Consider the following 12,190-nt stretch of genomic DNA (forward strand, 5'->3'; position numbering starts at 1 on the left):
CCTTTACCTTTAGTCACTAAGCACAAACCACATAAAAGCCCGTTTGCTGAAATAAAGTCCCTTTATTTTTTACACATTAATTCAGCCGAAAATCGGGCCCGTGAGAGGGGGGGGATTTTTTTTTTATCACTCAAGGCAGCGTGCCAACGATCATATGATCAAACGACAGCTCACATTAGGCAGCTGGATGGGTCTCTCCGTTGCAACGAATCTACCTAGATTCGTTGCTATGGGTCTGTTTTTTTAAAAAAAACCTTTCTTAAAGGGAAAGGGGCTGTTTGGGAGCATGCTAACGGCTGCCCATTGGCTGCTTGACGGCCAGGGGCGGGACGAGCTTGGCAATAGCGCTTCCTTTCTAGCGATTTCTGCCGAGACCGGAAGCCTAGGGGAAACGCTAAAAAACGCAACTGATTCCACTACAAAGGCAGGTATGCATAACGACGAATTCCACTATTTTAAATGGCGATTTTTCATTCCGCAAACAATTTGCAACAAAGATCCCCGTGCTTAAAGGCCCCAAGTGTCAAAGAATTGAGGCTTTTGAACTCTGGTGCTGGAGAAAAATCTTGTGAGTCCCTTGGACTGCAAGGTGAACAAACAAGTCAGTCCTAGAGGAGAGCAGCCCTGACTGCTCCTTAGAAGGCCAGATCCTGAAGATGAAACTGAAATACTTTGGCCACCTCATGAGAAGGAAGGACTCCCTGGAGAAGAGCCTAATGCTGGGAGCGATTGAGGGCAAAAGAAGAAGGGGATGACAGAGAATGAGGTGGCTGGATGGAGTCACTGAAGCAGTCGGTGCAAACTTAAATGGACTTCGAGGAACGGTAGAGGACAGGAAGGCCTGGAGGATCATTGTCCATGGGGTCGTGATGGGTCGGACATGACTTTGCACCTAACAACAACAACAATTTATTAACATTTATATCCTGCCTTTCTGCCCAGTCAGAGCCACTGAGGTAATAAGACTAAGGAAAGTTTCTTTTTTTGGGGGGGGGGGGTTGTATTTGTGCCTCTGTTCTACATATACTCATTTCACTTTTGTCTTTGGAATATTCAGTAGGACATCATACTGTTACAGATTTTCCATTTGCATTGGAATAAACTATCACACCCCCAAGCACCACATGCATTTTACATTATTATAGTGTATTGATGGGTGCTGTTTTTTATGAGAACATTTGTGAAGGCCCATATTTTGAGAAATTATCATTACAGAAATAAAAGTTCAGTATGGATAGGTTCATAATGTGTTAACTGACTCTTTTTCTTCATGTTACAGAGGGAGTGTGAAGCAAAAAATTTTAAAAGCAATTTCCCCGCTGTTACCCCATTCAGTTCACTTCTCCTCAACTGCAGAGGAGTTACTCCACAATGAAAACAGCAAACATGGCCAAGTGGAACCATACTACTGTGGCTGAGTTCATTCTCTTTGGTTTCACAGATCATCAAGAGATACAGGTAGTCCTCTTTGCCCTCTTCCTATCCATCTATATTGCCACTCTCGTGGGGAACATCAGCATCATCACTGTAATCTGGATCAGTCCCTGTCTTCACACTCCAATGTACTTTTTCCTCAACAACTTGGCCATCCTTGACCTCAGTTATTCCTCTGCCATTACTCCCAAGATGCTGGTTAATTTCTTAACAGGAAGGAAAACAATTTCACTTGCAGGATGTATTGTGCAAATGTATTTGTTTGCTTCCTTTGCAGATGCAGAGTGCCTCCTGCTGGCTGCAATGGCATATGACCGCTACATGGCCATTTGTAACCCACTACTTTATCCAGTTCTCATGTCCCGCAAAGTTTGTGCCTGGCTGGTAGCTGGCTCTTATCTCATGGGCAGTATTACCTCCTTTGTACATACTTATTATGCCTTTCATCTTTCCTTCTGCACTTCCAATGTCATTAACCATTTCTTCTGTGACATCCCTCCATTGTTAGCCCTCTCTTGCACCAATACACATATCAATGAAATCCTTCTCTTTGCCCTGTGTGGCTTGATACAGGCAAGCACCTTCTTGGTCATCTTGATTTCTTATGTTTATATCCTTTGCACAATCTTGAAGATGCAGTCTGCCCAAGGCCGCCACAAAGCTTTTTCAACTTGCACTTCTCACTTGACAGCTGTTGTCTTGTATTATGGAACACTTCTCTTCACCTATTTGCGGCCAAGCTCCAGCTATGCCCTGGACACGGACAAAATAATCTCAGTGTTCTATACCATCGTATTTCCCATGGTGAACCCTTTGATCTACAGCCTGAGGAATGAAGAAGTGAAGGATACTCTCAGGAGATTATTGCAGAGAAAAGTGGTGGCACTCAGAAAGAATGGAGGTTGCTCTATTTGCATTAGACAGTAAAACTGAGTTTCTATTTTGCCAGTTTCTGTATGATTCTACTTGAAAAGATGGCACCATAGCTATTACTCATCCCAAAATAACAAGAGTATGTAAAAGCTTGTCTGAATTCAGGAATGTGTGGAAGATTTCTGATCAACATGCAGAGCTACCACATGCAGAACAGCTTTCCAGTTCCTTTCAATGGAGGAAGTGGAAATAGAATACAAAATAGAGATCAATGCTAACAAAATTTCATATATATATATGATCCTATGAACAGGAGCATAGCATACGTATTAATATGACATATTAAGCAGTACAAACATTAATAATAGGATCCTGTGTGTGACTTGCTATATACAGCATAAAAGACTGCAGGTCCTAATCATTTATCCAGGTAGACAATTTTGTGCTTTGCTGCCTTAGTCCCTGTGCAGAAAAGTTCAGTTCAGAATAATTTGCTGAAGGCCAAGAGAATAAGAGCGTCCCTGACTTTCACAGGAAGGCCATTCCACGAGATGGGAGCCACAGTAAAGAAAGCACATGTATGGACAGTCTTTCATTTTGCCTCTCTGCAGATTAGTACCTGCAGAACACCCTGCTGACATGAGCAGAACTGTTGTGGGAAAGCAAAGAAAAATAGTCAGTCCTGTGAATAAGAGAGATCAATACCATCTTAGCTATGATAGCCAATATCTTAAACTGAGTTCAGTAACAAACAGGCAACCAATGGAGGCTTTACAGAATGGGAGCAATATGCATGTTCTATCTGGCTTCCACTAATAGTTGAGTTGCGGCATTGTGGACCAATTGGAATTTCCAAACTGATTTTGAGGGGAAAACAGAGTATAGTGCATTACAGTAGTCTAGTCTTGACGTTTACTGTTGTGTGGATCCAGGTGGCCTGGACAGTTATATCAAGGTATGGTGCCATTTTATGGACTAGGCTGAGTTGGAAGAAAGCCTTTTGGGGGGCAGCATTAACTTGCTTCTCCAGTTTACCCTGCTTTCTGCTCTTCATGAAGAACAGCTGAGTGGCTGAGAGCTTCCCACTGGTTTAAGTGGCTTAGAGTCACTTCATCTCCATATGTTGAAGCTTTCTCCTGGGAGCAGAAAATAGAGGTTTAAAGTTCCCTGCTTTCTGCTCTCCACGAAAAGCCACAGGGCACCCAGCAGGGCCTGCTGCTAAGCTGTTAGGCTTTAATGGTTTCCAGCAATTTAAAATCCTCCCATTTTGCTTCTTACTTCTTGAAAGGTGATGGATTAGCAGAACCAGAGGGTTAAAATGGAGCTATTTAACTTCTTGTTTGTGTTCCCTGCCAGCTTGAAACAGTGGGAAGAAGAACCAGAAGGTTTAGAAAGCTCTAAGCCATTAAAGCCTATTAGTTAAGTGGGGGAACTTGCCACACAGCTGTTTGCAGTTCAATTTGTGATTGAACCATGAATCAAAACATGAACCTACAAGAATGGAAATGCTGGTGTGCATACCAAACCCATTTGTATAGGACAATGAGCCATTTAAAATTTAAACTCCAACTTTCTACTCCCTGCAAACATGGTGGGGAGCAGAAAGCAGGAGTTTAAATTACTTGGATTACATTATTTTTTACTTAGGGTTTCTCCAGTTCCCTTTAAAAAAAAGTTTGAATATTTGATAAATCAGAGTCAAGCAGAGAATAACAAACTTGGTATACTCTCTTTGAATTAAAACAATTCATTTATTTCAATGGGCAAAGTTTATATGTTGACATCTGATCAGAATGTTGGGAAGAAAGATCTCAGACTGCTGGCATCACAAACAACACTAATAGCAGATACACTGAAATATAAGAGGGTAGTATTTATCATAATTATCTTCTTAAGACTTAATCCCTGAACTAGGAAAATTTATTACAAAGTCAAAGGAAACCATTCTACTCAAAAGTAGCTAAAAAGGATGTAATATTTAGAAAAAAGTCAGGGCAATCAACTATCAAAATCCTTTTATAATCCGATCAAAAAGCCACTAATAAAATCTAGCCCCCTTAATGAAAGAAAATTTACACATACAATCTTTTATTAGTGACAGTTCTCTGGTTGAAAGCTCATGCTGATCAATCAGATTTTCTAGATAAAATGACTCCATATCTTATGCTGGAATATAATTGGCTGGGTTAATTTAGAACGAATCCAAAAAGTACTGAAAAGTCTGAATCTGAACATTACTGATTTTCCTCCTTGTGCGTATGAAAAAGCACTCTTTATTCTTTATAGCAGGGGTAGTCAAACTGCGGCCCTCCAGATGTCCATGGACTGCAATTCCCATGAGCCAGCGAACGCTGGCAGGGGCTCATGGGAATTGTAGTCCATGGACATCTGGAGGGCCGCAGTTTGACTACCCCTGCTTTATAGTCTATTCTACACCCTGTATTTCTATACCCTTTATTCTGTACCCTATATTATTCTGTACGAGCTAGGACCATGTATTTTCACATAACAGCTGTCCTTAAAGAAATTTACAATCAAATTAGTCAAAGAGGGGGCTAAATGGAAAATGCTAAGAACAGTGGTGATTGATTTTTCTTAATTTAAATATAAGTTTTAAGTTTTTGATGTTGTTTTATATATGCTAATATGTTTATATCATGTCTTGTGCACACTTCCTTTACTGATTCCAGAGGGGCACACATTCTTCTTTCCTGATCTTTTTTGTTCTTACAACAAACTAGTGGGGCTACATTGAAAGAGAATCTCATAACCAAGACTGCATAGGAATGTAAGCCTAGGTCTGACCAATGCTCGTTTGACATTCCAGCTTCTCTACCAAACTGGTATGGAGCTAATACTCTGTCTAGCTGGCAGCATTTGTTTTAAGCAGATTGGTATCAAGTAGTCATTAAAACACCATAATAAACTAACACCTTGCTTTCATTATAACAAACCAGTTTCAAAATTCTGTATGTAAAATTTTAGATTACCCTGATCTCCTCATCTGACAGGAAATTTATGATTTTTTTAAAATTGAAGCCAACAATTAGAAATAATAACAGGTATGGTCATGCAAACAAAACAATCTTAAATCTGAATAGGGAGATGGATTTTTTGTAACTGTGCTACAAGCTTATATGTGTCTGGAGTTATTACTTGACAAAAAATATACCACTTGTTGTCTATCTAATAAAAATCTATTGTGTAGCATGTAACAGAATAGTTGCAAATGCTATTACATATAAGAAGGGAACCTTGGCTTTAGCCTTTTTAAGAAGGTTAACAAAAATGTTCCTTTTACAATGCAGATTCTGCAACAAATGATTACAAATTATACTTTCAGTTAATTCATCACCATAGAGAAAAAAACCCTATACTCTTCCAGAAAGACACTGATGTTAAAATCTTATGCCAATAAAGGTTTTCTGAATCTAAATCTGAAGTTAAAATAAATGTTCATCAGGTGACAAAATGAATTCTCTCCAATGTCTTCTTCAAGGCATTCTTTACATCTTTGTTTCTCAGACTATAGATTAAAGGGTTCACCATGGGAAATACAATAGTATAAAACACTGAGATTATTTTGTCTGTGTCCAGGGCATAACTCGAACTAGGACGTAGATACGTGAAAAGAAGAGTGCCATAGAAAAAGGCAACACCGGTCAAGTGGGAGGTGCAAGTTGAAAAGGCTTTGTGGCGGCCTTCAGAAGATTGGATCCTCAGGATTGTGCAAAGGATACAGAAATAAGAGAGAAGGATGACCAAGAAGGTGCTCATTTGTATAGAGCCACATAGAGCAAAGAGGAGTATTTCATTGATATGTGTGTTGGAGCAGGAGAGAGCTAATAATGGAGGGATGTCACAGAAAAAGTGATTGATGACTTTAGAACTGCAGAAGGAAAGATGGAATGTAAAGCAAGTATGCACCAGTGAGCTCATGCTGCCTGTGAGATAGCAACCTGCTACTAGGCAGATGCAGAGCTTGCGGGACATGAGAGCAGGATAGAGCAGGGGATTACAAATGGCCTGGTAACGGTCATAGGCCATGGCAGCTAGCAGGAGGCATTCTGCATCTGCAAAGCAAACAAACAAATACATTTGTGCAATGCAGCCAGTTAATGATATAGTCTTCCTTGCAGCTAAGAAATTGGCCAACATCTTGGGAATAATGGCAGAAGAATAACTGAGATCTAGGAAGGCCAGGTTATTGAGGAAAAAGTACATTGGAGTGTGTAGACAAGGACTGATCCAGATTAGCACAAAGATTCCAATGTTCCCAACCAGTGTGGCAATATAGATAGCTAGGAAAAGCACAAAGAGGGCATCCTTTATATCTTCTCGATCTGTGAAGCCCATGAGAATGAACTCAATTACATCGGTATGGTTCCCCATGGTCACTTCATTTGAGTTTCTTGCCTTGTCTCCAGATTATTGGTAGGTGAATCCAGGAGAAGAAGGAACAACAAGGACAACTTTAAAGATTTTTTTGCAGATGTTTTTCTCTGCCTCTTCTTAGAAACCTGAAGAAAGAAGGAATTTTTATAAATACCTCACTCTGGTCTTTTAATCATTTTAGTGTTGCTTTGGCTATCCAGCTGGCAAAGAACTCAAGAGTGATGCCAGGCATCAAGAAAAGGTGGTGAGGACTTACCCAAGCTGCACATTGGCAGGGGAAGGGCGGGCGGGCACAAGAAGAGTGGCACCGGCTGCTTGGCTGGGGTGCGGCTCGCACAGCGCACCCAGTGGGAGCTGCATGTGGGCGGGGCTCTGGTGGTCATTTAGGATGCTGCCCGCCCGCTCTCTGCCCCTTTTGCTGGCCGGCAGACAAGTGACCCACCCTCCCTCTCTGTTTGTTGGTTTATATTGTTCGTTTGTTGTTTGTTTGTCACAGCGGGTAGGCGCATGGAAATGAGCCAGTTTAGGGGAGCCAGTGTGCGATCGGCCTCCCCGATGGGGTTGGGGCCTCCTTAATGGGGGTGGTTGGTAACGAGCTAGGACCTATTCAGCGGAGTAGGTTTTCGCAGCTTGTTTGTGACCAGATGGCTCTGGGGGTAGCCAAGGAGGTTCGTGCCCTTTGGCCCCCCCAGATGGGTCATCTCCCTCTTAGGGAATCCAAAGAGGAGTTACGTATTCCTGGCGGGGAATTTATGACGTGCTCTGGGGGTTGTGGATTCCGGTTGCAGTCAGTTGGCTGCTTAGGCTAGGCTCATCCCCATGCTGCGCCAACCCTCATGTTGTGAGGTGTGTTAATAAACGCTGTGGCCAGTTTTTAAGCCAAAATATAGTGTGTTGCATATTCTTCAGGCCAGAAATGGCCTTTTACCAGCCAAAAGCCTGGGCATGTGGTTTGGTACAGCCAGGTCTACATATTTGCCCATTTATCCAGTTCTGTGCTTCCTAGGGACTGGCATATCTAGTTGGTATGCCAGTTATGATATCCTGATAGATTAGTAAAATCTCTCTCTCTCTCTCTCTCTCTCTCTCTCTCTCTCTCTCTCTGTGTGTGTGTGCGTGTGTGTGTGTGTGTGTGTGAGAGAGAGAGAGAGACATATTGACTAAACAGAACTTCAATTTCAATTATTCACAAAGTGTATGCTTTCTGAAGCCATATGAAGCATGTAGACTTTCAGCTTTCAGTGGCTGTTAGATATGTAGTGCACTTCAAAGAATGGAAGAGTTCCATTGGTATTTGCATTGCACACTGATATCATATATTGGAAAAGGCCACATAAATAGTTCTCTTTATTAATGTGCAACTGTACAAAAGCAATATGCAGGAAAAATTGATTCTATCATCTTGCTTGAAAAATAATGTTTCCTTTTCTAATTCCCTCCCTTCCCCAGCCTTTATCTTAAAATCTTTTATTAATATGCATGTATATTTAGAAATCAGTAATCTAATTTTGAGTGGGCTTTATTCCCTGCTAAACATGTAATCCTATGATTAGATATTTAGGTGTAACTCGCATTGGCATTAGTAAAACTTACTTCTGAGCATGCACATATAAGATTGACTTGTTACTTTAAAATGTTATTTATTTACATTCATTCAAAGAAAATTTGGGTTTTTTAAAATGTACATAATGATATTCACATATATAGAACTATTTCACTATTTGGAAAAAAAGATAGAAAAATATGTCAGATTATATTTTAATATACTACTTCATTTCATTATTCAGTCATCTATAATAATATTTCCAATAGAAAAAGAGGGAAAGAGATCTGAAAGACTGTAACCATGACATGATTGGGGGGGGGGGGGGAATACAATATTATGTTGCCTCTGTGACCATTTCCGCATTAGGAGACATACCTCATTTCAGCCTCACTTTATATTTCCTTTGGATGCTGTGAATTGACACTTTGTTTTCTGCATTTGGGCTTTCCTCACTTGTTTTCCAGCCTGTAATTCACCATATGTTTTCTGCATCGGGATTGGAAGGAGGCAGCCTCCCGTGATGCTTTGATCCCTTCCCCTGTTCCAATAAGGTTTTGGGGGTTTTTTTTGCATAATGGTGCATGATGGTACCTTTCTCCTACTTCTGTGCCCTTGATTATCTCCCCTTCCCATACCATTCTTTCTCACCCACCTGTTTGCCTTCCTTCCCCCAAAATTAAGCTATAAAAGCATTACTATCCTATTTCACTCCCCCTCCCATATAATAGCATTACTACAGTATTTCACCCCCCTCCAAAAGGAAGGTGTTTCAGAATGAGTAAATGAGAATTGATGAAGGCTATTTTATTACTCAGTTTTTAAACCTCCAAAAAATTCCCAAAGCATTTTGCCAAAAAAGGCCTCTTCAGGAGAATCTGTGTATCCTTCAGTCCACCCCCTCCCCAATCCTTCAACAGACTTGCTGTTGGCTGGCGTCAGAGAAAATTGATGTGGGATCGTGATGATTCCCCTCACCAATGCAGTCCAATGTAATCTGACAGCCACCTGAACTCTGCCCCTCCCCTCCCTGATGCACCTGCCAGATCACATCCGGGAGGGGAGGCACATCAATCTTTGGTGACTGCGGCTTCACAGGAAATGCTGAAGCATCCGTGTTCCCTTTCCACAGTCTATCCAGGGCCCTAATCCAAGCCAGGGCCAGGATGACATTGCCGCAACCCAGAATATTCACCCCATGCATAATCGGTCTATGAGAATCATCTTGGAAACTGCTATGTTTTGTTATTGTATACTTCCCTGAGCCAGTTTACTGGGAGGGCAGTACAGATATCAAATCAAACAACAGGAAAAAAGAACAATAGATCTCACAAATAAAAATAGCTTTAGTAATTTTGTTCTTAGCATGGAATACAGCTATAGGGCATCTGGAAAGTAATGTTAAATGTTGGATTTGATTTGAGCAGATTCTCACTATGAATTTTCATTGATAACATATGCTCTCAGCTACATGATCATATATTATGCACATATTCACAGCCACTCTATTCTTATTTCTACAGGTGAGCCCTGGTAAAATTAAACCTGGAGTATATTGTATCAACTTGTACTAGTACCACAGTTATAAATATGATTCTTCCTTATTTTCCTGTTTCAAAGCATCTTTCTCTGAAGAGCATCTGTTGGTACATGGTTACCTTGCAAATAAATTATTGACCAATTGGACCATTATTGCAGTCAATAAAATAGCAAGAACATTGTAGTAAAACCTATTTATACTCTAATGATGATCCTCCGTATCATGACTTACCTGGGAGGTGTATAAGGAAGTATTCGCTACCTTGTTGCAGGAACAGCTGCTTTTGAAGGTGATACATTTGTTACTGAGTCACTGGAGGCTAGTCACCTTGGGATACTGAAGGAATAACCAGGGAAAAGGCACAGAACAGAAATGACAAAATGCATTATTATATTACAGTGGTAAAATATGTGATTAATTAAGTTTGTGTTAATGAGCCCATCTCAAAAAAATTTAAAAGTTTGAATTTTAGGTGGGTAATTATGTATTGGAAGCACACATATTTTTCCTTCTACCATCACAGATATCTACTGGTCTTGATATATAGATGGTTCTTTCAATTGAATTGAAGATCAGCTTCCTGCTTTTTCCAACTTTAAATAAAGTTCCAGTCTGGAGGATAATTGTCCAGATACACCCTTAGATCCTTTATTACACAGGAAATAAGAATCAGTAATGATGGCCATTGAATGTGTTCAGAAGATCAGTATATAGCACCCTTTCTCAACTTTTTTTGCCATTGAGAAATCCCTGAAACATTCTTCAGGCTTTGAGAATCTCTAGAAATGGTGTGATCGTACATGCCCACCTGGGGATCCTGCCCTCCCCACCCCGTCCCACCTCCTCCAGGACAATCACTGGCCATTTGGGGATGGGTGTCAACATGACCCTATATATAGAGAGAGATACAAAAAGCCTTTATTGGCGTAAATGACCCTATATAGTTATATCACCCAATAAATGTTGAACAATTAAAATATATTAAAAATTAATCAACTCCTACCCATTCGGGAAACCCTTCCAGGGCTGTTAAAAAAACCGCAGGGTTTCATGAAAGCCTGGAATATAGTATTGTGTGCATATTTCATAAATAAACATATATAAATGAAGCTGCATTTCCTGGAGTGCTCTTTTTGTGTTCAGACTTTTTCCTTTTGAGTTGGAGAGGTTATCATCCAATGGCAGTGATGTTTTCCATGTAAGTTATGTGCACTTGGTTCAATGCTGTTGGGGAGTGGACAATTTCTCTTCTCATATCATGGTAATATATTTGTAAACATGGGGTTTTCTCTGTTTTTTTCTTCAAATCTTTCCCAAATATACCTTCATATGAAATTTGGAAATACCAGAGCAAAGTATGGATGGCTGCCCTGTGGGTGGGATAGTTCAGATTTTTCTGCTCCCTTTTCCATTGCAGCTATGTTCTGTATACCTATGCTGGCCATTTTCACCTGTCACTTTTTTAAAATAAGCATTTGAATGTCAATATGGAAAAAGAAAGAGTTGGTTCTTATATGCTGCTTTTCTCTAACTGAAGGAGTCTCAAAGCGGCTTACAGTCACCTTCCCTTTCCTCTCCCCACAACAGACACCCTGTGAGGTGGGTGAGGCTGAGAGAGCCCTGATATCACTGCTCGGTCAGAACAGCTTTCTCAGTGCTGTGGCAAGCCCAAGGTCACCCAGCTGGCTGCACATGGGGGAGCGTGGAATCAAACCGGGCTTGCCAGATTAGAAGTCCACACTCCTAACCACTACACCAAGATGGCATGTTATGACAGCCTAAATTTCACTTTCTTGGGTTTACCAGTTATCATTTTTTTAAAAGTCTCTAACCTCTGTCCCTCTCTCGGATACACACACTAAAGTGGTCAGAGGTAGGCTTGCCAGGTCCCTCTTGGCCACCTGGAGGATGGGAAGCTACAGGGACCACTGGTATTGGGCATCAGCAGCAGTGGAAGGTGACACTATCATACACAGTGGCAGTGACACTTCAGTTAACCCTGCTTAGTTTTGTGCAGAAGGCAATGGTAACCATTTCTAATCATTTTTTACCTTGAAAACCCAAGATGAAACAACTGAGCAGAAAGCAAGAAAGACTTTGGCTGGAATATGTGTGGACATTGGGTAATGTAGGATGTGTGTGGATATTGGATAATGTCTGGGTTCCACACTGTTTTGAATTTTGTGATTCTACCACAAGTTTCACAGTCATTCAGGGAAGGATCTTCCTCCTCTGAATCTGCTGAAAAAGAGAAATAAAATTGGATGACATCGATACATTGATGGTACCTCACCCTATAACCTTTGAACCAAGAACTTTAATGTAGATATTTTTATTTATTCATTTAGGAGCATTATAAATTATCACTATAAAAACTGAATAAGCTATTAAAAACAAGCCATGGA

At 40.7% G+C, this 12,190-nt stretch overlaps 2 protein-coding genes across 2 annotated transcripts; one reads left to right on the plus strand and one right to left on the minus strand.

Moving 5' to 3' along the window:
* Positions 1-1,371: 1,371 nt before the first annotated feature.
* Positions 1,372-2,361, plus strand: LOC143828895 (olfactory receptor 5AS1-like). Its single transcript, XM_077319057.1, has one exon. It carries the CDS (start codon positions 1,372-1,374, stop codon positions 2,359-2,361), a length of 990 nt encoding a protein of 329 aa, XP_077175172.1.
* A 3,405-nt stretch (positions 2,362-5,766) lies between these two features.
* LOC143829681 (olfactory receptor 5AS1-like) lies at positions 5,767-6,699 on the minus strand. Its single transcript, XM_077320939.1, has one exon. It carries the CDS (start codon positions 6,697-6,699, stop codon positions 5,767-5,769), a length of 933 nt encoding a protein of 310 aa, XP_077177054.1.
* Between the last annotated feature and the right edge of the window lie 5,491 nt (positions 6,700-12,190).

The sequence above is a fragment of the Paroedura picta genome, chromosome 2 (genome assembly GCF_049243985.1).
Source record: "Paroedura picta isolate Pp20150507F chromosome 2, Ppicta_v3.0, whole genome shotgun sequence".
NCBI classification, from domain to species: domain Eukaryota; kingdom Metazoa; phylum Chordata; class Lepidosauria; order Squamata; family Gekkonidae; genus Paroedura; species Paroedura picta.